At 39.7% G+C, this 27730-nt stretch overlaps 1 protein-coding gene, 1 non-coding gene and 1 pseudogene across 12 annotated transcripts in view; 2 read left to right on the top strand and 1 right to left on the bottom strand.

Annotated features, from left to right (window-relative positions):
* The window catches only part of NSD1 (nuclear receptor binding SET domain protein 1), a 126462-nt gene that overhangs the window by 92304 nt on the left and 6428 nt on the right, over window positions 1–27730 (top strand). For 10 of the 11 annotated variants that reach the window (XM_074350221.1, XM_074350226.1, XM_074350223.1 and 7 more), the window contains 10 exons: window positions 624–824; window positions 1094–1273; window positions 8771–8927; window positions 10374–10579; window positions 13483–13595; window positions 17224–17493; window positions 18858–18974; window positions 20345–20486; window positions 24168–24274; window positions 26045–26249. In XM_074350221.1, coding sequence (XP_074206322.1) covers window positions 624–824; window positions 1094–1273; window positions 8771–8927; window positions 10374–10579; window positions 13483–13595; window positions 17224–17493; window positions 18858–18974; window positions 20345–20486; window positions 24168–24274; window positions 26045–26249 — 1698 coding nt within the window. Of the gene's footprint in view, window positions 1–623; window positions 825–1093; window positions 1274–8770; window positions 8928–10373; window positions 10580–13482; window positions 13596–17223; window positions 17494–18857; window positions 18975–20344; window positions 20487–24167; window positions 24275–26044; window positions 26250–26456; window positions 27645–27730 lie in introns of all 11 variants that reach the window. The other variant, XR_012501534.1, reaches the window with a different exon arrangement.
* On the top strand, window positions 11833–11994 carry LOC123614398 (U1 spliceosomal RNA). The gene has a single exon (XR_012501731.1). It is a non-coding gene; the product is annotated as a U1 spliceosomal RNA (small nuclear RNA).
* LOC123614400 (U4 spliceosomal RNA) lies at window positions 20650–20770 on the bottom strand (annotated as a pseudogene).

The raw sequence follows: 27730 nt of genomic DNA, 5'->3' as shown, positions 1-27730 counted from the left end.
TCATGAAGCCTCCATTAAACCCCAAAAGGATGGGGTTTGGAGAGCTTCTGGGTTGGTGATCACATGGAGATTTGAGGAGAGTGGTGTGCTGAGGGTGGGCCTGGAAGCTCTGAGCCCTTTCTCCATACCTTGCCCCATGCATTCTTTTATGTAGATGTTTCTGAGTTATATCCTTTTACAATAAACGGATGATCTAGTAAGTAAAATGTTTCTCTGAGTTCTGTGAGCCACTCTAGGAAATTAATTGAACCCAAGGGAGTTGGAGAGGGGCTCTCAGAAAGCTCTGATTTATAGCCAGTTGGTCAGAAGTACAAATGACAACCTTGACTTACACCTAGTGTCTGAAGGCCGGGGCGGGGGGGAAGGTGGCAGTATTATAAGACTGAGCCCTTACTATGGGATCTGATACATCTCCAAGTAGATATTGTCAGAATTGAGTTGAATTGTGGAATACCCAGCTGGTGTCAGAGAGTTGCTCCCTGGTGTGGGAACCCTTCACCACCACCCCATGTTGGAATTTGTTGCAGAATTGTATACTCACTACCTTTTCACATAATAGTTTAGAATTGAGTGAATTCTTGAATTTGTATTAATTTGTTTATTTCTTTCTTTCTGTTTCCCAGGAATACATACCTGTTTTGTATGTAAGCAGAGTGGGGAAGATGTTAAAAGGTGCCTTCTGCCCTTGTGTGGAAAGTTTTACCATGAAGAGTGTGTTCAGAAGTATCCACCCACTGTCATGCAGAACAAGGGCTTCCGGTGCTCCCTCCACATATGTATAACCTGCCACGCTGCTAATCCCGCCAGTGTTACTGCGTCTAAAGGTATGGGTTTTTTGTGTGGATCAGTCTAACTGAAGAATCTCCGTGGGCAATGGATGTTTCCAGATGCAATCTGGGTGTGTTTCTTCATTGCCTCTAGCTTTTGTCAGAGTACCAGCAGCATTTATGTGAGAGAGAAGCGAGTAATGGACTAGTTCAATGGGCACCATGTTCACATGTGCTTTTGGAGCTCTGGTTTTACGTGGTATTCCCCTCCCACACACACTTCAAAATAACTCACATTGTTTTTATATTTAATCTCATATTTTTAGGCCGCCTGATGCGCTGTGTCCGCTGCCCAGTGGCATACCACGCCAATGACTTTTGCCTAGCTGCTGGGTCTAAGATCCTTGCATCTAATAGTATCATCTGCCCCAATCACTTCACCCCCAGACGGGGCTGCCGGAATCATGAGCACGTGAACGTTAGCTGGTGTTTTGTATGCTCAGAAGGTAAGACGTGACTTCGTGCTGTATGAATAGTCTAAAAAGAGATAAATACAATATTTTGATGGCAACAAAAATGTAGTTTTCCTCACATTGCCACTAGAAGACATATTGGAAAGTGATGTCTTGAATTACTGATAACACAACACTATGGTGATTTTGTTCCCCAATAGAGAGAGGTTTTATTTTTGTTATTTTGAATAATGACTTGATTTTTATTAAAATGATAAATAATTGAAGCAATTTAAAGAAAAAGATGAGAGAAAGGAAACAAAACCATTCTTGGAAAATGGAAGAGTGTGGTCAAATGGCACAAACTTCCAGTTTTAAGATGAATAAATTTGGGGGGTGTAATGTACAGCATGGTGACTATAGTTAACTGTCCTGTACTGTATATTTGAAAGTTACTAAGAAAGTAGATTTTAAAAGTTCTCACACCCACACCCCACCCAAATTGTAACTATATGAGGTGTTAAATGTGTTACCTAAACTTGTTGTGGTAATCACTTGACAGTATATACATATATGTTTATATGTTATATAGTTTAAATTTACGCAATATTATATGTTAATTATATCTCAGCAAAACTGGGGAGGGGGGAGAAAAAATAAACTAGAGGTTAAAAAATAAAATAAGAAACAAACCCCAAATAACCGAAAGTCCACCATCAGAAAAAAAGTTTAATATTAAGTCATGTTCCTCCAGATATATATATGCATAAAATCAGGTAGAAGAGGTAGATGTCTACATAGACACAATTCTAGAAGATGGTATTATTGTGTAATTGTGTGTTGTTTTTCTAAAATCAGTTTTATATTAGTTTATAGGGAATAAACAAAGGGAAAGTAAAAATTCATGAACTTCTATTAATTATTTCCTCACCATGAGGGTTATTAGTTCTTAAAAGAGCTCCTAAAGTGGAGGAAAAATAAATTTTATATCTTTATCTGTATCTCTCCACTCCAATTTAAAACTTACAAACACCTTCTAATTTAGAACAGAGTCAATATTATCTTAATTTTTACTGCTCGTTTTTTAAATTTACATGTGTACTGTTCATTGTTTCTAAGAATGTTTAGAGCTTTAGCTTTTTAAACTTACATAGTTATCAAAGGAATGAACCAATCACAAAATAAGAATTAATTCAGAAAAATACGTACACCCTGGTATTAACAGCAACGTTATTTATAATTGTTTATAATTGCCAAGATATGGAAGCATTCTAAGTGCACTTCAATAGATGAATATATAAAGAAGATGCAGCATATATATGTAATGGAATACAGCTAACCCATAAGAAAGAAGGCTATTTTGCCATTTGCAGCCCTTCATTCACTTTTTTTATTTCAAAAACCAGAATTTTATAACTAGCATAAACATTTCCGTTGCATCAAAATAGCAAAATACCTAGGAATAAACTTAACCAAGGAGGTTACCTATACTCTGAAACCCGTGAAACACTGATGAAGGAAATTGAAGATGGTACAAAGAAATGGAAAGATATCTTGTGCTCTTGGATTAGAAGAATCAACATTATCAAAATGGCGATACTACCCAAAGCCATCTTCAGATCCAGTGCATCAGAATACTCACTTTTTTCACAGAAGTAGAACAAACAATTTCAAAATATATATAGAATCATATACTCTGAACAGCCAAAGCAGTCTCCCCCACCCCCCTTTCTACTTTTTGTTCTCCTTTCTTGTGGTTTGATGACTAGAGAAGTTCCTTTAACATTTGTTATAAACCTGGTTTGGTGGTGCTGAATTCTTTTAGCTTTTGTTTATCTGTGAAGCTTTCAATTTCTCCACGAGAGCCTTGCTGGATAGAGTATTCTTGGTTGTAGGTTTTTTCCTTTCATCACTTTAAATATATTATGCCACTCCCTTCTGGCTTGTGGAGTTTCTGCTGAAAACTCAGCTGATAACCTTATGGGAGTTCCCTTGTGTTATTTGTTGTTTTTCTCTTACTGATTTTAATAATCTCTCCTTATCCTTAATTTTTGTCGGGTTAATTACTATGTGCCTTGGTGTGTTGCTCTTTGGGTTGATCCTGTGTGGAACTCTGCGCTTCCTGGACTTGGGTGACTGTCCTACCCAAGTGGGGAGAAGTTTTCGGTTATTATCTCTCCAAAAATTTTCTCAGGTCCTTTCCCTCTCTCTTCTCTTTCTGGGACCCCTATAATGTGAGTGTTAGTGTGCTTCATGTTGTCCCAGAGTTCTCTTAAACTATCCTCATTTCTTTTCATTCTTTTTTCTTTTTTCTGTTCTGCAATAGTGACTTCCACTAATCGGTCTTCTAGCTCACTGATCTGTTCTTCTGCCTCATTTAGTCTCTTCTTGGTTCCTTCTAGTGTGTTATTCATTTCAGTGATTTTATTCTTCAACTCTGTTTGGGTATTCTTTATATTTTCCAACTCTTTGCTAAAAACTTCACTCTGTGCATCTATACTCGAGTTCCCTGAACATCTTCACCACCTTTACTTTAAAGTCTTTCTCAGATAAATTGCCTATCTCCTCATCACTTATTTCTTCTTCTGGGATTTTATCTTGTGCCTTGGCCTGGGAGATAATCCTCTGTTGCCTCATATTGTTTATCTATTTGTATTTTTAGGTAGGTTAGTTACATTTCTCGACCTTGGAGAGGTGGCCCTCTTTGGGAGACGTCCTATGTGTCCCAGCAGTATACTCCTCTCTTGTCACCCAAGGACCAGGGTCCAGCCGGTCCCAGTGTAGAGTCTGGCTTGTGTTTGTGGATTCCTTCCACAGGCTTTGGGGTTGTTTTGTTTTATTTTGGGATTTTCTTATTTCTGGTATCTGCCCCCTGGTGGATGAGGCTGGACTAGAGGCTTCTGCAGGTTTCCTGGCAGGAGGAGCCAGTGCCTGCTCACTGCTGGGTGAAGCGTGGTCCTGGACCTTTTCTGTGTAGAGGCTTTTGTGGCTTAGGAAGCCTGCTGATGGGTGGGGCTGTGTTCCCACCCAGTATGCTGTTTGGCCTGAGGCTTCCCTACAGGCTGTTGGGTGGGGCTAGGTTTTATTGCTAATGATCCAATCAGGATGTCAGCCTCGAGGAAAGCTCATGTAGATGAACACTCCTGGAATGTCTTTTTTGTTCCCTGAGTGAGCCACAGGCATCCCCTACTTCCCCAGGAGACCTTCTAAAACCAGCAGGCAGATCTGCCCCAGGTTCCAATGAAATCACTGCCTCTGCCCTTGGACCTGTTGCGCTGGAGATTCTGTGTGTGCTTCCCAAGAGAATGAAGTCTGTGTTTCCCCCAGTCCTGAGGGGCTCGTGGAGTTAAGCCCAATTGGCCTTCAAAACCAGATATCTTGGGGTCTCCTCCTCCTCCCAATGTCTGAACCCCAGGCTGGGGAGCCTGACATGGGGCTCAGAACTCTCACTCCTGTGGGAGGGCCTCTGCGACTTAATTATTCTTCTGCTTGTGGGTCTCCCACCCGGGGGGGGGTGGTATGGGGCCCAGTTATATCAAGAGCACGCTCCTCCTCCCGTCCTGCTGTGGTTCCCTCTTCATGTTTCCAGTTGAAGATCTTGTTTGCTAGGTTCCAGTCTTTTTCGATAGTTGTTTAGTCAGCTGTGGTTTCCTTGTAGTCACAAGGAGAGGCGAGCTGGTGGTCCTATTACTCTACCGTCTTGACCGGAAATCCCTTATCTTCTGTTTTTTAAAATATCTTCTTATTGGTGATGCTGTTTCATGAAAATCTGGCTGGTCATGAACATTCTGAGAAACTCATTTTAAAAACTGTCATCATATATAGTTGAATTAGCATCCCTTTTGAGGAATTTGGATATGGTAAATAGTGCTAAAGCCAAGAAAGGTGTTTTATAACTGCTTTGTGTGATTGAAAATGGTCATTTGGGACTTGTTTTTTACTCTTAAGATTTATGTAACGTGGCTAGTTGGTTTACATCAGGACATAGCTGTACCCTCAAACTGTGGTGCTAATGTAGAATAAATAAAATAGAATATTAAGTACAATTTTGTGGGTAGAAAATGGAATTTTGATATATAGTTCAGGATAGTTTAAAGAACATAGGATGTTACTGTTTTTTTATTTTAAATATGTTAGGTTTGTGATTATCCTGTATAAAATTTTATTGTATCATACATTGATTTTGGCTCTTATAATACCTGCTCCTTGTAAAACTGTCTTTCGGTGAAGACTGTTGCCTGTTTATTATTATACCACCTTTCTTTTGTTTAGAAGCAAGTGAAAGACAGTTACGGTATTTAAAAGCATTTAAATATAATATTCTGTGATTCTGCTCTTAGAATGAAAATAGGTGTCTGGGAGGCTATAAGGCTCTGAAAACTTTGTTTTTAAAAACGAGAAGATGAAACAGTTTCTGCATTAGATTGTTTTTAATTCTATAGGGGAAGGAGATGGTTTCATGGTAGATGTGCAAATGAGATGGCATTTCTAACTTGTGGCATAATAATGGATACTATTATGCTAACTCAGTCCCCAAGAAAACTTAGGAGTTGCAGGACCTCCTGAGTGTGATCCATGAATCCTTGGGAAGTTGAGAGGACCCAGAGACATTTTCAGGGGCCTCTATGAGATCATAACACTTTTTATAATAATACCAAGATGTTACTTGCCTTTGTTACTTTGTTGACATTTGTACAGATGATGTAACACTAGTAGTGGGTAAAACTGCTGGCACCTTAGCACAGATCAAGGTAGGGGCTGTCAGAAATTGCTGCCAGTGATAACATTTGAGCTCTTAAGTGAAAATGAGAATTTTGGAAAACTGTTTTGTACCACCCTCAGCTTAACCTCTTCCTAGTATTTACTGACAAAATCATGGTGATGTTAACAAATGTGGTGTTTTAGTATTATATAATGAAGTAGATCAACAATTGGAAGATCTTCCAGACTCAGTAAACCAGTATTTTCCATGTGAACAATGCATGACTTTTTAAAAATGCATATATAAAAGATCCATTCAAAGTATGAGACAGATCAATGAATTTTAGTGTAATAGTACTAAAAGTTTGTTGATACAGTTTCAGGTTCAACTGTAACTAAGGTCTTCCCTGTGAAGTTGCAGTGTGTATAATATCAAAGAAGGAATATGTATAGTTATTGAACAGGTTATTAAAATACTTGTTTTCACAACTGTTTATCAGTGAGAGACCAGATTTTCTTCATGTACATCAGTCAAACAACATATTGCAACAAATTCAGTTTTTAAAACTGTTCTGCAGAAATATAAAACACTGAGCTCACTATAATTTTTTTATTTTGGAAAATATAGTTGTTCATAAAAATGTTATTAACAATATTTCTCTTATTCTCTTCTACCAAATATCATTTTTTCATCTTCTGGTTTCTTTTGATGGTTCATGTGGTTTTCCCTCTTCTGTCTTCCTGTCTTTCTTTTCCTTTATTGCCACAGACAGACCCTCCTGCCTGCCTCCCATCCGTCACCAGCCAAATCCTGTCAAAACCTGTTGTGTTCACCACCCTTGGCCTTTCTTCACTTGTTATTCTGTGCAGATTTCTCTTCGTGTCTTATTTGAAGGCCTGATTCAAATGCTTTGTTGTACGTGACATATTTCTAGTGTGTGACAAATGCCAGCTTAGTAAAAGGAAGATTTTTCTACCAAGGCCACGTGGTTGGCTAATGTGTTAGCAATCAAATTGTGACTCAGCAGACAACTAAGCATAGAGAGGAACATTGTAGAAGGGATTCCATTATTGGGGCAGTTAAACTTATGTGACTCTATGTCATTCTTCTTTTTTTAATTAAACTTTTTTTTTAAGTCTATTTCTTTGAGGGTGGGTATTAGGTTTTGTTTGTTTTAATGGAGGTACTGGGGATTGAACCTAGGACCTTGTACATGCTAAACTCACACTCTACCTCTGAGCTGTAACCCTCCCCCTACGTCACTCTTAATGTCCCACGCTCAGATTGTTTGACTCATCCACAATGCATAAGAATAGCCAAATAGGACTTTCCGAGTGTAGAGTACGGGTTACATGTATTGAGTAAACAAGTTCTTCAAACTTGTTCTGTAGTAACAGACTTTCTTTCCAAGTGCAATCGCACTCTGGGTCTGAGCTCCAGTATACAACACAGGTAGAATAAGAGCTGCTTGCATTGAAGTGGGAGTTGGGTCTCCAGTGCACATCCCTGGCCCCAACAAGAAAGCACCCCAAGGCTTGTTTTAAGAGCCTGCTCTAGATTATTGAGAAAAAGAAAAAGCACAGGTAGAAATTATATAAGGATGCTGTCACAAAATTAAGTGTTTCATACGATTTTATGAGAAAAACGAAGCACAGTGAGACGAAGGTGGTCGTGGGCATATACCTTGCTTAAATCTATCCTTCACCAACTCTTCAGGGGGAAACTTGGAGTTAACGTGCTACAATCGAACATGTTTGAAGCATGGTCATTTCCAGCATAAGATAAATAAGGCATTTATTATGTTCATTAAATGTGACTCCTTTATCTGAATTTTTTTATTATCTTCAACCATGAGGGTTTCAGATTCGGATATGTAAGTTGTCACTTTGAGTAAATATCTTTTAAGATGTGAAAATTCATCATCACTCCAAAATACAAAATTAACCTGGTATCTGAAGACTTGGATGGAGGGTAGGGAGCTTATATTTAACTGAAGTTTAGGCAACAAACTACATTGTTAGTACCTGTGATTTTTGTCACCAATGAAAATCACAGATACTGCAGTTGTTAGGTATCTTGGAGTATCTTCAGGATCTTATTTGTGCATTACAAAGAAACATACATAACTCCAATCTCTTGCTCTAACATTTTGATCGTTGTATTTTAACATAGTCTATGTTCCTTTATGTATTAAGTTTATGTATTTACCAGTATTATTCCAACAAGGGCCCATAGGTGTTGTGAGAATGCAAAACAAAGACTGAAAAGTAATTTGAAAAGGGAGAGAACTGACCTTATGGAGGCTGCTTACGTGTCAGACACTCCTAGGTAACTTATTTGCCTGTTTGGTTCTCAAACAGATGTGATTATTTACCGTTCATTGTAGAAGACACCTCACCACTGAAGAAATGAAAGCTCAGCCAGGAGAGTGAACTCCATAAAGGCGTATGGTTTTAGAGCTCACGTCTGATACCAGTTAGAGCTTGTGCTCTTTGCACTGTGCTCACTGTACGTCACTGACACTCTCGTTTTCATAGTGAAGAGGAAGAAGAGAGAGAGAGAGTGTGTACGTGTGTGTACGCAGATACATGACTTTTAGGGTTTACTTCGGACCTCATTGCCCTAACCTGATTTTGCTAATAAAATCTCATGACTTGCTGTGAATCTAACATGCCTCCAGGGGTGTGAATCACATAGGTGAGGGAATACTCTTGAAGAAACGTCTTTCTGAATAACGAAATTATTATTAAGCCTTTGTCTGGGAGATAAACAGTTGGTTAGGAGCTGAGCAAAAGCTGTTTCAGCTGGGTCCGTACGATTCTGAGTACCGGGTTTCTTGATTCCCACAGGAGGCAGCCTTCTGTGCTGTGATTCTTGCCCTGCTGCTTTTCATCGTGAATGCCTGAACATTGATATCCCTGAAGGAAACTGGTATTGCAATGACTGTAAGGCAGGCAAAAAGCCACATTACAGGGAAATTGTCTGGGTAAAAGTCGGACGATACAGGTGAGTAAACGTGAAGGAGACTGGCACTCATTCCTCTTACCAGACTCCGTTTCTTTTTCTTTTGTTTTGTTTTCTCTTCTCTTCTCTCCTGCCTTCTCTTCTCTTTTCTTTTCTTTTCAATCTAACTAAACAAGCGTCACCTCCTGTCCCATTAAGTTTCCATTATAAAAGGAAAAAAAGTTCACAATTATGAATAAGATATATTCTCTGTAGAAGATTTAATAATGAAAACAAACCCATAATCTTACAATCAAGGAAGATACATTGCATATTTTGGCGTATGTACTTGCAGACACACCCGTGCATGCACCTTTAAAATAATTGGCCTTATAGTTGTTTATACCCAGTTTTGTGTCTTTTTCCTTTTAAAATTATTGTTATTGGATATGGAATGTACAAAAATTATGACATACATGATTTTAAAGAATAACAAATGGAACACCTGTGTATGTACCCCCCAGTTAAAAAAACGGCACTTTACCGGCACTTTTGAGGCTCCCCGTATGCTCCTGTCCAAATTCATTCTCGCCCCACCTCTGGAAGTAACACTTACTGCATTTTGTGTTTTTTATTTCTTGGCCTGACTATAGGTTTACCACATGAATGTTTGTTCTGTGTTTTAGACCTTTGTGTAAAGGAATTGTTGCTTTATTTTCCTGCAGCTTGCTTCTCACCTTCCCTCTCGCGCTCCCGAGAGCTGTCACAGTTAGCGCAGGGCTCTGGTTCACTCGGCCTTCACTGTCTGCGGTGCTCCTGTGGGCGGCCTTACAGTGCAGTGTGGCTGTTGATCCACTCTCATGTTTGGAAGATGCACATTTTGTCAGTGTTTCTTGGTGTGTGTACATGCACAGGAGCTTCTCTAGGGCGTCCTTGGGGTAGAGTATCAGGGGATGGGTTTCCAGCTTTGGTAGCTAAAGCCAAATTGTCTTTTCAAAAGTGGTTATAGTAATTTACGTGACTGCCTTTTGGTGGGCGGAGGTAGGGGTGGGGAGGCATCTCTTGATGTCATTTTCTGCACCCCTAACAATTATTGGAAATTTCCTTTTTGCAGGCCATATTGTATTTCATTGTGTGGTGTCCCAAAGCCACTTCTGTCATTCCTTTAAAATTACGCATTTCAATTGTTTCCAGGTTTACATTCTTAGATAATACTTCAGTGAGCATTATAGTCATAATGCTTTGTTCATATCTCTGATTATTTCCTTTTATAGAGTCCTTGAAGTAAAATAGCTGGGTCTAAGGAAGTGGGTGTGTGTGTGAGGGTGGGCGTCTTCGGGGTTTGGCCCATGCCACTTGTTTCTTCTCTAGTTAGATTGTAAGAATTCCCTAGGTTGAACTTCAGTGTGCACAGACGTTGCTATTCCTTATTCCTGTCCTAAAAGTAGGATTTTTCTTGGTGCCTTGCAGCCTTCTAGAGGTTTCTTTCCTTGTTTTCACCTTTCCCAGGTGGTGGCCAGCTGAGATCTGCCATCCTCGAGCTGTACCTTCCAATATCGACAAAATGAGACATGATGTGGGAGAGTTCCCTGTGCTCTTCTTTGGGTCGAATGACTATTTGTGGACTCACCAAGCCCGAGTCTTTCCCTACATGGAGGGGGATGTGAGCAGCAAGGACAAGATGGGCAAAGGAGTGGACGGGACATATAAAAAAGGTAACTTTATTTTGTTTGTTTCTCAGGCCAACACAGACCTCTGTTGCCTGAGTATCTGCTCTCAGAATTACATGCTTTAGAATTCATATACTCTCATCAGCAGCTGTCTTTTACCCTCTAAGGGCAATATGTGATTTCAGCTACAGGATTTTTCAGGGAAGTTGACTCACATCATTCATTACTTTTGACCCTAACTTTTAACTAGAATTTCTTTGTGGGAGGTTTTTTTGTCTTACCAGTTTTATTTTCTTGGCGTCTCATCAAGTAAGTACTGGAGCTTTGGAACTGTTTTGTAGAATAAACACTGTGGTTTGCTAGGCAAGGGCCAGAGTCTCTAGCAGAAATATGTTTGTTCCAGGGAAATTTTTTAGTTTGTTGGAAGGAAATGAAGTTCATCTAAAATTATAGAGCATAATAGATAGTGAAAGTCAGAGCATAAATGTTCTAAATCAAAGAAGTTTTTTTTAAAGTTGGCTTATCAGTGAAAGAGTGGGGCTGTTTGTGGTCAGGAGGGGTTAAGTCAGCTATGAGCCTCAGTTTTCTCTCACTATGTAATGAGTGAAGGTTGCTTTGAGAATTCAGTGAGATAACACAAAAATAATCTGCGGGGCATATAGTTTATATCCTATGTATCGATGAAAGTTAAAGGAAGATACTAATTATCAGTAAGGGTCAAAAATAATGAATTACATGAGTCAACTTCCCTATGCAGGTGTGTGCTACCAGTATTAATCCTACAGGAGTTTGAGTCTTAAGTCTTATAGTCTCAGATGGTCATGGACCAAGTGACCAGTACGTTTGCGTGCATGGAGCTGGTACCACCCAGGCTGAGGTGGAAGGTGGAGTGCAGGGAGCATCGCAAGTCTGAGCTTGCTGCAGCTCCAGGAATCTACTCTTCTGTGCCTCGACCCTGGGCTGGCTGGATGCCTCTGCCTTCAAGGAACACATGCTTTTGTAGTGGAATGGGACACAGATACTAGTAGTCAAAATGCCACTCTTTGAGTTCTGTGGCAGAAGTGTGCATGGTATGCTGTGGGGGCAGACCACAAGGAAACAAAGCAGCAGTGAGGATCAAAGTTTGGATGCTTTGAAGAAGAGCCATAATAATAGTTACCATTTGTTGTTTGTCAGGCCCTGTTCAAAGTTTGTTTTCTGCCTTAAGTCCACGTGGCAACCGAATACGTTAGATGCCATTATTTTTATCTTACAGGTGAGGAAAACTGAAGCACATAAAAGTTAAATTAGTTGCCCAGATACTTAACCTGGCAGGGAAGATATGATCACGAAGGTGGTTTTCCAAGGGCAAGGCTTAGCCATTGCTCTCTGGTTGTGCTGAGCCCTGCAGTTTCCCCAGATGTGGGAAACTCGACTGCATGATTTGTGGTAGTGGGGGACTGCATTCACTCTTTCCCCTGGTTGGAGCCGGGGATGGGAGGAAGGAATTAGTTGCTCAAAATCCTACTGCCAGTAAGTGATAGAGGAAGGTTTCAAACTCTAGTAGTTGAACTCCAGAATCCAAACTGTTGACCCCTGCACTGACTGTGAAGAAGTTAACAAGTTAATGGTGGGGGGAGGGTGTAGCTTAAGTGATAGAGCGCATGCTTAGTTAGTACGCATGAGGTCCTGGGTTCAGGACCCAGTACCTCCTCTAAGAATGAATGAATGAACCAACCAACCAACTTATTTACAGCCCCCCAACAAAAGTTAACTTAAAATATTGTAACAAGAAGACAGCACATATCAAAGCACACAGTGAATCTAACATGATGAGTTACCAACCTCCAAGTATTTGGTATAGTTTAAGCATGGGGTTGGGGAAGCACTGGACTGCTTTACTGAGAAGGTAGGCAAATTACATGGTCGAGCAGAGTTCTCGAATGCTCAGTCTGAGTGGAACATGAGACAAGCCAGGAATGTCAACAAGGTGGCAGTTTTAATAGTTCAGGCAGAGATGCTGGGACCGTCACAGAGACGTGTCCATGGGGTAGAGAGGATGATGGATACTAGACAGACAGTAGGTGCATAAACTAGGGAGGAAATGCTGAATAACAGAAGGAAGGAAGGAAGACATTTAGAATGACACCAGGCAACACAAACTCTGCTAGATGGTGACAGGAAAATGGAGAGAAGGGGATAGATCAGAGGGGAGATTTTCTCCAAACTGACAGAGCTTGGGGAAAGCCACAGAGCAGAAGGTGGGAAAATTTGGAATTCTTTTCAGAGTTTTCAACCTTAGTCAAAAATAATTAAAATGTTGTTTTAAGAAGAAAAGAAAGAGAATTTTAAGATTTTGTTGAACTTTTCAGTTACTACAGTCTCTGAAGCATAAGCAAGTGCAGAGCTGGAGTGCAGAGTAGCCATTAAGGTCTGTCTGTGTGTCGCTGGGCTAATGGTTGATATTTACAGAATCATCCTTAGAAGAGTGAGTAGGTCTCCAGAGAGTGGGCAAGAAGGGAGGAAAACTTTGAATTTCTTATAGATGAATGCAGCATGTTACCTGGGTGTGTAAGAGGTACGTTACTTGTGGAAGCAGAACATTCAGGACCAAGGAAGGAACTAGGCTTAAAGGCAGTGACTTTGCCGAGCAGATGCAGTCAGGTTGTGGTTAGGAGGTGGTGTATATGGGTTTTTCAAATTATTCGGCTGTTTTTAAATTTTTGTTTTGTTTTAAACTTTACTCTGAAGCTGGTAGTCTGTATTGTGTGCTATTTAGTGGTGGATTATGTTTTATTTTAGTGGTATATCTGAATACCTTGGAGACTATAACTTACTTGAAAACAGAAATCATATATACGCCTTAGATTTTTGTCTAAAATAGGAATTTTCTTCGACTTACAAGGGGAAAAAAGCAAAATAAACAGTTTTACGTGGCGATTAAGTGACTGTGCTGTGTCTTTTCTTAGCTCTTCAGGAAGCTGCAGCAAGATTTGAGGAGTTAAAGGCCCAAAAAGAGCTAAGACAGCTGCAGGAAGATCGAAAGAATGACAAGAAGCCACCACCATATAAACACATAAAGGTGAGACAAGACCTTATGGGGCCTCGTCTCCAGGAGAGACCCTCTGTAGCTTCCCTGTCCCCACTCTGTTCATGACAAGATTTGGAAGCACAACCACAGTTGCTTTTAAAAGTAGAGGAATGAGTTTGAAAGAAGATGAGAAAAAAGTGCAAGAGCACCATTTCTAGTGCATTGTGTGCACTTGTTAAAGCCAGTTGTGTGCTGATACAGTCTTGTTTCTGTTGCTTTGTAAAGTCTTTTCATGCAAGTGGATTGGAATAGATTCTGATCACAGTGAGCATCTTGCGGTTTGAAAGGGACCAAAGAGCCATGATTAAAAAAAAAATGATAAATGACCTGGAGTTAGTATGAATAATACACATGGTAAGTCTTGTAATGGCTGATAGTAAAGATACTTTAAGTGACTAGTGTGACCAAGATTCCCAAGGTCACAGGAATTCACGTTAGGTGTACCTCACCCTAGTGCACCTGGTAAAAGAGGCATCACCATTTATCATCTGTGTCCAACAGACCCTTTGGTTTTTTATGTATAGTGTAAGGTTACTTTTACAGATAATTTATAGAAGTAAAAATAAAGGAATAGTGAGGAACAAATAAACATTTTAGTAAGTATTTACTGAAACTGCTTTTTAAAAACCTTTTAATCAAGTTAGTTTTGGTTCTCAAACATCAGATCACATGAAAGAATACTACAAATTCTTAACAAAATGAGATTGCCAAGGTTCTTGTTGCAAAATATTTGTAATGACATCATTCCCGGATGAGAAGACCATGCTAGAGTGTGACTGTTTCACTGTTGCATCATGCCTTTGTGATTCCATCATTCTTCCGCTTACTATTTTAGTCTTTTTTAGCATAGTTGGGCATCACTAAGTAACAAAGAGGGTTGATAAACTAGTAAAGAATTATAGGAAAAGTAAGATCATTAAAATTCTGTAATAAAGCTTAAATTTGTAAAAGGACCTAATGGACCTGCCTGGTAAGTTGCAAGATAGAATGAGTTTTTTAATAGGTAAAAATTTTTTTTTAATCTTTGGCAGATCTCTAAGCATAACTGTCATAAAATATCAATCTTTACAAAAAGTTAAAGCTGTTGGGGAGAAAAAAAATAAAACCTAAAATTAGTTCTAAATGGACACTGGTGATAGACTGAGAGTTAAATGGAGTTACTGTACATGGGGACATAACACTGAAGTGTACTTCGTCCTCACAAAAAGGGAAAGTGTCTGTTCCCACAGTCATAGATGCCACGTAACAGCAGGTAGGCATTTCAGAGCCGCCCATCAACCATACTGAATCTGGGTATTGAGAGACCAACTTCCTGTGAGTGATGTAATCACAGAATTTAGAGGCCAACTTCTTTCCTCCACCTTTAAAAATCAAAAACATATTTCCAGGGAAAAGATTTAGAACAGGGGTTGGCAAACTATTGTCCATGGGCCAAATCTGGCCTACTATGTATGGTTGGAAAAAAAATTTTTTAAGAATATTTCCTGACATGTGAAGATTATATGAAATTCAAATACTAGTGTCCATAAATAAAGTTTTATTGGCACACAGCCATGCTTGTTCCTTTATATGTTATCTGTTGCTGCTTTCGAGCTACAGTGGTAGAGTTGAGCAACATGCACCAGAGAAATGTCATGCAGCAAAACCTAAAATATTTACTGTCTGGTCCTTTACAGAAGAAATTTGTCAATCCCTGATCTAGAGTGAGGGTAACTCTGCAGTTACATACCTGTGTTGTTCTTACTTAAGTATGTGTGGTTGGTTGTTTTGTGTTTGGTTTTTGTTTTTGCTTTTGCTTTTCCCTCTCTTTGTTATATTAGGCAGGAAACTTATTTGGGATTAATAACAGGTTAGATCAGATGTCAAGAAGGAATGATTGAAACATACCTGTATATAGAGAAAAGGAGTTAGATGAAACCTTGGCGGTGTGGTGGCATCAGGTAAAGACACTCACCTGCGATCAGAGGTTAATGTTCACATGCCCTACGTAGGACCTCAAGTCTCGGATGATTGAGCTCAGCCCTTGTCTTGGTATGCACCTAGAACTTGTTTTGCTAGGTAGGTTTGTGACTTCCAGTTGCATGTGGTGAGACTATTCCTTCATTAACAAGAAGTTTATCGTATTTACCAGTATTTTGAAGAAGCTGGTAAGAGATCTGGCAGTGAGAGTCATGTCCTTTTAAGTTGTTACAGAGAAACGATTGAAGACAGTATTCTACAAATAGATTGTAGATTATTCTCACAGCAGTCTTGCAAGCTATGCCTTGCAAGTAAAGTGACTTACCAAGATCATGCAGTTCCTGAAGAGTCAAATTTTATGTATGGGGTGAGTTTTTGAAAACTGGTGCTTTGACTGTTCCCACTGAAATAGTGTCAAGCAGGGGAGGCTTGTTCTCCTAGTGCACAGATCCAACTTGTTGTGGAGCATCTTTTTTTTTTCTCTCCCTTCACGTTGTTGCTAGTAGTTGAAAAATTCTAATGACTTCAGTATCCCAGCAGCTGTTTGGCCTTTATGTTTTATCACACCGGACTTTCACAAAGTTTTCAGTACTAGCACCACCGCAGATAAATGCCTGGGTGACATGGCTGTGGTCGGTTAAAAAGATTTCACGTTAAGATAGTATTAAAATGCATCTTCACATATAGGACCCCTCTGACTCAGAGACCTTTTTATGCCAAACATTTACTACTTAAGAATGGTAAAGGGGGTGGGGAAGAATGGTGATGTGGGGGTGGGGGTGAGGGTATAGCTCAGTGATGGAACACATGCTTAGCTTGCATGAGGTCCTGGGTTTGATCCACAGTACCTCCATAAAAAATAAACTACAGAAAAAGTAACATGTATATATTTTTTCATGTAGCAGCTGAAGTGGCTCCACCTTGTGGCAATAGCAGGAAGCCAGATTACAATTTACTTGGCCTGTCAGCTTTGAAATTTTGGTTTTTTTGGAAATGATTTTTTAAAAATTTGTGGTATTATGTTTTGTGTATCAAGTGAGGCTTTATTTTTATGTTAGATTGCCTAAGTCTTTATTTCCTCCAATTTCTAGACAGTGGTAAAATATAGATAACAAAATTTCCTATCTTAACCATATTTAAGCAGTATTAAATACATTCATAATATTTGCAGCCATTGCTACCATCCATCTCTAGAACTCTTTACATTTTGTAAAACTGAAATCTCTACCCATTAAACAATAACTTCCCATTTCCACCTCCTCTGAGCCCCTGGCAACCACCATTCTACTTTCTGTCCCTGTGTATATAAGTGGGATCATGTAAGTGGAATCATTATTTGTGTATTTTGATTGGCTTATTTCATTTAGCATAATGTCCTCCAGGTTCATCTGTGCTGTGTATCATGTGTACAAATTTCCTTTTTTTAGGCTGAATAATATTCCGTCACTTTACCACATTTTGGTTATTCATTCATCTGTCGGTGGACACTTGGATTGTTTCCACATTTTAGCTATTGTGAATAATCCTGCGAAATCTTGATAGTTCAGAATCATGTAAAATGTGGCATGCAACTTTAAAGAAAAGGAATCTTTTATAAGTCCTGAATTGCTTTGTGTTGACTTACCCATAATACAGCTGTGGTATTTTTCTTTTCCTCCAGGTGAACCGTCCCATTGGCAGGGTACAGATCTTCACTGCAGACTTGTCTGAAATTCCCCGTTGCAACTGCAAAGCTACTGATGAGAACCCCTGTGGGATCGACTCTGAGTGCATCAACCGCATGCTGCTCTATGAGTGCCACCCCACCGTGTGTCCCGCTGGAGGGCGCTGCCAAAACCAGTGCTTTACCAAGCGCCAATATCCAGAGGTTGAAATTTTTCGCACGTTACAGAGGGGCTGGGGTCTCCGGACAAAAACAGATATTAAAAAGGTAAAGAAAACTTTTCTTAATTTTCAGGGTTTTTTTTCCTTCTTTGCAGTTGCTTAATATAAGTAATTCTTCTTGATGAACATGAGAAATCATAGAGGAAAATAACATAGTATAAGTATTAAGCTCATTATTGTGTCCTGCCGTGTCCTTCCAGAGTTTAGAGGCTTGAGATCTCTGAAGTCCTACTGTTGATTGTGCTCCTTGTGTATGAGGGTGGGAAACATGGAAATTCATAGAGCTGCTATGGCCTCATTTGCTCCTTTTGAAAATCCTGGAACCTGTAGTTAAGGGAAGGAAGATAGTGAGAACATAATACAGAGGTGTTAACCACCTACTGTAATAAAATAACATGAGAAGTAGGTTTGGGTTCATGGAACATGAAGGAAAAGAGGATTAGGCCTTCTCTAAAGAAAATGCAGTAACATTTTTGATTTGGAACTTGGAAGGGCCTGCAGTTTTCTAATAAATAGATAATATTGTGCAGTCTTTGAGGAAAATAAATCCTATTTGACATTTTAGTAGAATAAACCTTACTCTGGTTATACTTTCTGAAGCGTTTTACTGAAGTTTGTTTCTAGGTAGGGAAGTGAAAATGGGTTGGTCTGTTTAGTCATCTGCTAAGTAACTGTTATGTATCTACTATGTGCCAGGCATGTTGCTGCAGATGCGGTGTTCAGTGAGAGCGCCGTGGTCCCTGCTTTCATAATGTTTACATTCTAGATGGGGAGACACCTTGAACAAGTAATCACCCAGTGTGGAAGCACAGGGTTCTGGAGGCATGTGTCAAAGAGCCTGAAACTAGCTTGTCTCTGAGAATGTTTTAAATTGAGACTTGAAAGATAAGTAGTTGTTGGCTCAGGCAGGTTGAGTGCTCAAGCACTGTGGGTAGAGGGGAGAGCACAAGTGAACGCCAGTGCTGCTGCGGTATAGTGGGTCAGGAGGACAGTGGTGCAGAATTCGTAAGGGAAGTAGGCAGGGCGTGCTCCAAGGTAAAAGAGCGCAGTCTAGGGAGACTGACTTCTAGGTTCTTGGGAAGGCGAAGGGATCAACTATTCATGTCACCCTTATGGTGAAGCCTTGATTTACTCACTTCCATTTTGGTTGCTCTTAAGTGTCAGGTGTATCCCAAGTTTTCTGCTGTTGGCTGAGGTAGGAGTGGGGAGGTGGTTCTCATTGTCAGATCGTTGAAGCATCATATTTGTGTTGTGTCTTGAATATACTTTTGTTAAAGTGACTAGTTAAAGACATTAATTATTTGATTTGGAGAATCTGCTGTTTTCATTATTTTAAAAAAAAAAACAGGTATACCTGTAAACATAGTTGCTCTTTCTGCCATATAAGTCAAGAGCCGTCTCTCGTTCCAGGGTGAATTTGTGAATGAGTATGTGGGTGAACTAATAGATGAAGAAGAGTGCAGAGCTCGAATCCGTTACGCCCAGGAGCACGATATCACTAATTTCTACATGCTCACTCTAGACAAAGTAAGTAATGGAAAGTGTTACTTCCCCTGTTGCACGATTGTGGATTAGTCCTGTCCCAGCTGCGATGTTTATAGGCATGTCGTCCAGTGCCCAAAACAGTGCCTTTCCCCGTGCTCACTGGCATTGCTTGACCAGGGTACTGGAGTTAGGTAAGGTTGCTCATTTCTAGTTACACATCCACGGCAAAAAGCAGTAAGGCTGCTTTTAGCACTGTTTTTCAACTGTCCAGCGTAAGTTGCAGATTATATCTTTTAGTGTTTCTCCCGTAGGGTTAAAACTTGAAGTCAGAGAAGTAAATAATAGTTCTTTTAATTTTGTTTTACAGATTGAGAAACTGATTTTTTAGTATTAGTGCATTGGGAAGGTCATATAAATTGACTATAGAACTCAGCTTATGAACCCAAGTGAGCTTTCCAGTTACTGGAATTTCTGATAGTTGAGTTTCCTTGGTGTCTAGAATTATATTTGGGGTTTATTTCTAATTCTAGCATCCTAACGTGTTTATTTCCTGTGTACACTATCTGAGATTCTTCTTTGTTTTACTAGGGCACCCGTTCCCCGCCCTTTCCCCTTGCTGGCTTTTATAATAGACTTTTCCTGGTGTAAAACTTTGTATTTATCAAGTTGTACCTTTATGGTTTGTGAGCTCCTCACCTCAAGATATTCTGATCTTCGTTTGCCATGGGTCTCGATATCATTATTAAAATCTTTTTAGGTGAATTCTAATGTTTAGCCAGGGTTCAGGACCTACTAATTAAGAGGATGGGACAAGATGCTACTTCCAGGACGGTGGTTTTCAAACTTCAGCATATATCACAGTCACCTAGTGGGCTTGTTAATAACACAGATTGCTGGGCCTGAGTTTCTGCTTTAGTATATCTGAAGTGCAACCAAGAATCTGCATTTCTAACAGATTCCAGGGTGGTGGATGTAGTGCTGGTCACGGGACTACACTTTGTGAACCACCCCTCTGGGAGATTCAGACTTTACAAATTGGAGCTCCAGCTTGTTAGAATACTCTGATTATTTTTTTTTAACTTTTTTTTTTTAATTATAGTTAGTTTACAATGTTGTGTCAATTTCCAGTGTAGAGCACAATTTTTCAGTTATACATGAACATACATATATTCATTGTCACATTTTTTTTTTTCGCTGTGAGCTACCACAAGATCTTGTATATATTTCCCTGTGCTACACAGTATAATCTTGTTTATCTATTCTACATGTGCCTGTCAGTATCTATGAATTTTGAACTCCCAGTCTGTCCCTTCCCACCCACCTGCCCTTGGCAACCACAAGTTCGGATAGAATACTCTAATTAGAATCAGTAATAGTGGAGGTCTGATGAACAGCATCTCTTTGAATTCTAGGACCGGATTATTGATGCTGGTCCCAAAGGAAACTACGCACGGTTCATGAATCATTGCTGCCAGCCCAATTGTGAGACACAGAAGTGGTCTGTGAATGGAGACACCCGTGTTGGCCTTTTTGCCCTAAGTGACATTAAAGCAGGTAAGAATCATTTAAGGATTCTGGAGCTAGGAATGCAATTTCAGATTCTATTATCTAAAAATCCCGTATGTCCTATAATCCAAAATGAGGTTCTCAGACTCCTAAGGATACATAAAAGACTTTCCAGCTGATAACTTTGGCAGGTATCTTTTTGGTTGTGGTGGTACGGTAAAATGCACGGAACATAAAATTTATTGTTTCAGCCTTTTTTTTTTTTTTTTAATTAGCAGTAATCATGCCTGGGATAAACTTCATTGGCTACGATACTGCCACTGCGTAAAGCTCATTTTAGCCATTTTTAAGTGTACAGTTCTGTGGCATTAAGTCCATTCACATTATTGTGCAACCATCATCTCCATCCATCTCCAGAATTTTTTATTTTCCCCAGCTGAAACTCTGTGCCCGTTAAACAGTAACTCCCTCATTCCCCTCTCCCCCAGCCCCTGGCAACCACCATTCTACCTTCTGTCTCTGTCTGTGATTTTGACTACTCTGGGAACCTCATGTAAGTGGGATCATACAATATATGTTCTGTTGTGACTGACTCATTTTACTTAGCATGCTGTCTTCAAGGTTTGGGCATGGATGGTTTTAAAGAAATAAATTTCCAGACATTTTCTGTAGCTTTTATATATGAACTCCCTAAAAATTGGTCTGCCTTAAAAAGCACCAGCAATTCAGGTGTCCTTTCTTACTATCCCTTTCCCAGTTGCCCTTCATCCACTTTATAAGCCAGAGATTCACCTCTCACCCATCTGAATTTTATAGTTTATGAAGGTTAAGAAAGACAAAAACCCTCACCTCTTGGATACCAAAGAACTGGACATTGGGAAAATGCACGGCCCTGTTGGGGCCTGCCAGGGGCCTATGTCTCTAAGAATTCAGCTTCTAAGAAGTGAGGTGGTTGTAATCAGGACAATATTAAGAAGTTCATTTGAATTGAAAGTAAATCTGATAAGGCTGAGTGGTTTGAAAGTAAAGTTATATGATGAATATTTTCCATAAATTAAAGGAGCTTAATCTTTATGTCAAGGTTTTGATGATAAATTTTTTAAACCAAATTTATTTATTTATTTTACAATGTCATATTTTTAAAATTGAAATACAGTTGATGTACAATATTGTACGTTATAGGTATGCAAGATAATAATTCATAGTTTTTGAAGGTTATACTCCATTTATAGTTACTATAAAATATTGGTTACATTCCCCATGTTGTACAATATATCTTTCTCTACAGTTTAAATATACAGCTGCTCAGGAGTCTTTTAGGCTTTTTAGAGTTTTAAAGGTTCTGACAGTTTTTATATTTTAAACATTGAGCCACTATTTCCTTTCTCCTGTTTTGCACTGCTTCACATGAAGTATTTAATGACGAAAGTATCAATACTTGAGCATCCCTGTGCACTGCGCTCTGGTAGACTAAATGATACTGATTTTTAAAATGCTGACTTGTATCAGGCTTTTGGAATGGATGGCTTCAGGAGTATATTGGGTAGATTTCTGCTTTGTAATAGGAATTATCTAGTGAATGCTACCATTTATCCAATGCCAGATGCTGTTCCAAGCATATTATTTCATTTAATCCTTACAAAAGCGTGCTGTAAAGCATGTGGTATTATACCTGTGTTACTTGGCTTCTTGGATCTGATCTCTCATTCTTTTTTCCGTTTTCCTTTCTAACCACCACAGAGGGTGGGGAGGCAGGGTTCCTCTGTATTCATTAGATGTTAAGTCATGTGACTTCAGTCCTTCTCTCTGTCCTGACTGCTTTTAGTAGCACACTTCTGCTTGGAACTTCAGTCTGTGACCATGGGGATGGCCTCCAGTATCATGTCTAGCCACAAATTTCTCTTCTCCCATATTTGTTTAGCTCAGGTAACATGGTGTAGGAATTCACAGACCTTGTTCCTGTCCTCCCAGTCTACACAAGTTGGGGGCGTGAGGGTGAGACAGAATGCCCATAGGAGCCCAGCCTTGTGAATGGAATCAGAACCCTCAGCTTGCCCTCCTCCTCACGCATCCAGCCTCACAGGCTCTTTGCACACCTGTTACTTCTGTCTCCCACATGTCCTGCTCACACCGTGTTTGTCTCTTCTGCAGCGCCCTTTGCCGTTCCAGAAAGTACACACCTCAAGGATTGTTGTGTTTTGGACTCTTTTCTAGAATGGCTTTCCTGTATGCACTCTGGTACCTTCTGATTTATCCCCTTGTGAGGTTGTGTTTACACAGTGGATGCTGAGTAAGCAGGAAGTTGTCAAGGATCCTGCTATCTTATTCTTGTGTATTTGGTTGAGATGTGTTATAAGCACATTAAATTTATGAAAATTCAGTTATATACTCATAATTTTTTTAATAAGATGAGAATAGTGTGAATGGAATTAACCATCATTCAATCCATTAAGTTAACAGTGGGTGTGAGAAGGGAGATACGACCTTGCTGTTACGCTGGGCAGTCTTGGTTCCTGTGGGCTCCTCACATTGTGAGCCTCACACCAGGCCATAAATGATTCTAGTATTTGTACCATTTGGACTTCTAAATATATGCCAGCTGCTTTATAATTTGCTCGGCCAAATAAATAATGATCTATTTCCAATTTAGACTAAAAAACCTACATACACACACACACACGTTTGTGTGTGTGTATGTATTAGTCTCACTGATAGAAAATGTGTCATTTTGCAGTGGGGACTCTTTGTAAGTTTTGATAATTTTGATCACACAAGTTATCACTTTATACGTTAACAGTGAACCATTACCTCCACCCAGAGACAGCCTCTTTGTATGCACATATAAAATTCTTTTATTTGCTAGGCTTTCCCTAACATGCTTCTAGTTTGGATGTTTGTGTGTTCTATTTGCTCTCAATTTTGATGAAATGTACTTGTGACAGAAAGGGGACATTTTGTACCTTAAATCTGTACATCTCTTATTAATGTGTACAGATCACTGCTGCATGCATTATGTCATTCTCAGTAAGCTTGTCAGATTATTATTTCTATATTTAACAAATGGACTCGAGCTTGGATCACCCAGCTAGATTGTGGTGTAACTTGGGATGTAGAGCCAGGGCTTAGGTCTCTGGTCCAGAGTTCTCTGTCTCTCAAATGAGTGCTGCCAGGTACTCACCTTGGCATAGACTGACAGGTTTCCTTTGTATTTGCTTTCCCAGTGCCTGGCATATCAATAAGTTGTCATTTGTTTGTGTTTTTTGGTAATGAATTAATATATTTCAAATCTGAATGGTTAGATAAAAAATAAAAGAAAAACTTGGGATAATTAACACCCCCTATAGTAAAAGTCATTCTAAATATTACTTGTTAAGTCATGTAAGTTTTCCTGTTATTAAGTTTTATTAGCTGATTAATAATGTTACATGATGAGAATTTATAAGGGGAGGGTGTAGCTCTGTGGTAGGGTGCCTGCTTAGTATGCACAAGGTCCTGGGTTCAATCCCCAGTACCTCCATTAAGAAATAAATACATAAATAAGCCTAACTACTCCCCCCACAAAAGAATTTATTAATATTTTAATACTATAGTGGGATTAGAGTTAATACATCCTTTTAATCCTCTTTTTAAAATTAATGTGTTCTCTTGAAGTCAGTATCTTTTGTGATTAATACAGAAATAATTTAATTAAAACCACAGATATTAATATTTTCATGATCTCTTACGCAGGCACTGAACTTACCTTCAACTACAACCTAGAATGTCTTGGGAATGGAAAGACTGTTTGCAAATGTGGAGCCCCGAACTGCAGTGGCTTTTTGGGTGTAAGGCCAAAGGTACTTTCCAAATGTTTGCATCAGGGATAGTGGTGTGGTGCTCCCTCCCTAACTGGTGGCAGGACTACTTTAAGAAGATACCACTTTGAAATAACGACATTGAGTAGTTGTCAGTAGGACCACTCATCATCAGTTACACCAGAGAAGGCCTCTGGGTGTTGTTTTGAGCAATCTGACTTCTAACTGGTGATACCTTTCTAGCTAAAGAAACTGTAAAATAGGAATCTGTAAAGCAAGGTACTTCCCATTGGTCCTCAGCTGATCTCACTCGCATTTCCTAATGAGCTAGTTAGACTCTCAGTCTCTCTCTCTCTTTTTGCCTTTTTAAAGATATTAAAGAATCTGCTATTGAATTTAAGATTCTAAATGTAGTATAAGACTGCAGAAAAACAGGACTCTCAATCTTAACCGTGTAGCAGAATAGAAGCTTTGTTGTATCTTCCTGATTTTTAATGTGCACTCTAACTGAGTTACAATCCTAGAACTATAAAGAGCTATTTACAAGTCTGCATCTTGCTTCTCTTAAACATTCTAAAATGTGTTCCTTACTATTACAGCTTTCTTAACCATCATTTTTAATGACTTAGTTTATATATATATATAATGTGTGTGTGTTTGTATAAAATGGGCAGACCATAATAAGTGAACCTCTGGGTACTTCCAGATTTCTCTGTCATAAGTAACAGCACACTGAAAATTCTGGTTTAATTTTGATGCAAGGGAGACTACACAGTGACTCCAATTGGGTATTTCTCTCATTATGCTTTTTTTGATTGTGAAGTCAACATTAAGAACTGAAAAATACAAGTTAGCTTAGGAACCAGTACCTTAAAAGGGTAATTATTTTTGAGAAATAATACATGAAGAACACCCACTAATTATCCTTTTATCTAAATAAGAAAAAAATATATTGGATTTTGGGGTTTTTTGTTCAGTTGGTTGGTTAAATTGTCTTGATCCTTAAGCTGTCCAGTTGACTTAGTCCCTATAAATTAAAATAGTAACAGTTTAATGATGTTAGGTCCACTTGGGGTGTCGGTTTCTGTATCCTTAAGGTCTGTGTAGAATTTCACAGATGGATCAGTGAAAGAGGAATTCAGGAGCAGAAGTTTGGAAATGTGGGCTAGCGGTAAATTGGATTGGTCCTGGATGTTTCTCGGCCAAGATAAATAATGTAATGAAAACCTTGACCAAGTATGGGCTGCAGGAAGCACAGAGCAGGCCTGCTGACTACACCAGGGTCTGTCTTGGGGAGTGGTGGACATGAGCCTAATCTGACTTTGATTAAGATGCATAGCTTATCAAGGGCAGGAACCATGAATTAGTTTTCTGTGTTTTTCTAGCACATGATTGATATCAAGTGCTCAGTGAAGGTTTGTTGAATCAGTTAAGAAATGTGTGTGACACACACACCCAAAGAAGTCTTCCTTAGTTTAAAAATTAGACAAACTGATTTTTAAACTTATTGTTAAAGGGTGATCTTTAACACCAGCCTGTGTATCAACAAAAAGAGGCACATTTTTTATTTCATTCAAGTGGCAGGAGTGGCTGGTACCAGGTACTAAACTTAGTGCTGTCACCGTTTGTCGAGTACCTGTGACGTGCCCAGTGCCTTGTCTGCATTTTCTCTTATCTTCACAGTAGTCTGTGAGGACTGTTTCTTCCCAGAGGAGAGACCGAGGCTCAGAGAGAATAGTTAACCTGGTCTGCTCAAGATCATAAAACTAATATGTTAACAGCATGCTGACTGCTCAATATTTGACCTTTTAGAATCAGCCCATTGCCACAGAGGAGAAGACAAAGAAATTCAAGAAGAAGCAACAGGGGAAACGCAGGACCCAGGGTGAAATCACAAAGGAGCGAGAGGATGAGTGTTTCAGCTGTGGGGATGCTGGCCAGCTCGTCTCCTGTAAGAAGCCAGGCTGCCCCAAAGTTTACCATGCAGACTGTCTCAATCTAACCAAGCGACCAGCAGGTTGGTGCTGAAATCCATTCGGAGTGCTCCTTGCCAGAATTCTCAGAGCTTTGGTCTTCCTGTGCATAGTGTTGAGGGGTGTGGTCCATGTTCTCACTCTCAAAATAAATGACAGCAAAGGCTTAGAATCCTAGGTTTTAGAGAAGGGGAAAAAAACTCACTTGATATGGGTCATGCATTTTATTTTATGTTATTTTATCCTCCCAGCAACCCTTAAAGAAGAGACCTTTCCACCTTCTCATGATGCAGATGAAGAAACGGAGTCACATTCTGAGGAGCTGACTTGTCACATTAGCGCATAGAGATGGAGGAGCTGGATTGAAAGTCAGATTTTCTGACTTCAGGGCCACTAAATCATGTTTATTCCCTGTAGAAAGGGGTTGAGGAAGAGTGGAGGTTTGGGGTCATTGTAGCCTCCAGCCCACTCCCCCCTGAAGGAGATGGAGTTGTGTTAGTAAACACAAGAGAAGCTGTGCAGGCAGATGTGGTGCACAGGAGCTTGTGGCTGGAGAAGTCATCACTAACCACCACTAATGTGGTGATTTGGCATTAGAGGAGTTTCGGGATTTGGATGTGCCATCAGTTTTAAATGACAAAGGTGAAAAACCATTCTGGGTGATACTATGCATCATTAGTGGCGTGCTTCTGGGAATTACAGAACTTTGGGGTGGGGGTGAGAGCAGTTTGTCCCCGAATTAGCTTTCCTTTACTCTGTGTTTGCCAGGATAATGAAATAACAGAAACTGAGGGTAGTGTGAGAGCAAGGCCATAACACTGACCTCAGTGCCAGGAAGTGGAAACGGAATTGTTTCAGAAGCAGTTACTCGGGTGTAGCTGGCATGGGTTGTGGTAGAGCTGTGATCTTGCCTAGGATCCAGGAGTGAGATATAGCATAATTTACATGGAAGGAGCTGGGATGGAAACACTGTCCACGGCAGAGACTCAGGTGTCATGAAGTGGCAGCAAAAGAGAGCAGCTCAGGCTGGCTTTGGGTCTTTCCTGCTGGTTCTGTGTGGACAACACAGATAAAGGTTGTGCTAGTTTCCAGGCTTAACACTGAGCTCAAAGGTAAATCTGCTTCCGTTTTTTGCCTTTGTGTATCTGCTCCCTGTTCCTAATAATAACCAAATAAGCAGTTTAATTGGCTGAAATTTCCCCTCAAGTGTTGAACTGTATAGGACAAATGGAGTTTGTGAAAATATGTAATTTCTTCATATTCCATATAAGGGGAGCTTTGGGTTTTGTTTTGGTTCTTTTTTCCCGTGTTGGAAATAGTCAGAAATCAGGATGTGCTCCTGTTTGTTTTTTAATTGATACTCAGTTGCTACTTGATACTTGGTGTTATGCATTTTTTCAGAAGATGAAGCTGAGATCCTGGGAGAAGTGAGGTATGAGGTGAGTGGCGTGCGCTCTCTGCAGAAGGCAGCAGTTTGAAATCACTCCTTTGACCTGGTTCCAGAGCCATGGCCCATCTCATATGC

This window comes from Camelus bactrianus, chromosome 22 (genome assembly GCF_048773025.1).
Source record: "Camelus bactrianus isolate YW-2024 breed Bactrian camel chromosome 22, ASM4877302v1, whole genome shotgun sequence".
In the NCBI taxonomy this organism is placed as follows: Eukaryota; Metazoa; Chordata; class Mammalia; order Artiodactyla; family Camelidae; genus Camelus; species Camelus bactrianus.
The sequence above is the reverse complement of the archived record's forward strand: the minus strand, read 5'-3'. Positions and strand labels throughout refer to the sequence as shown.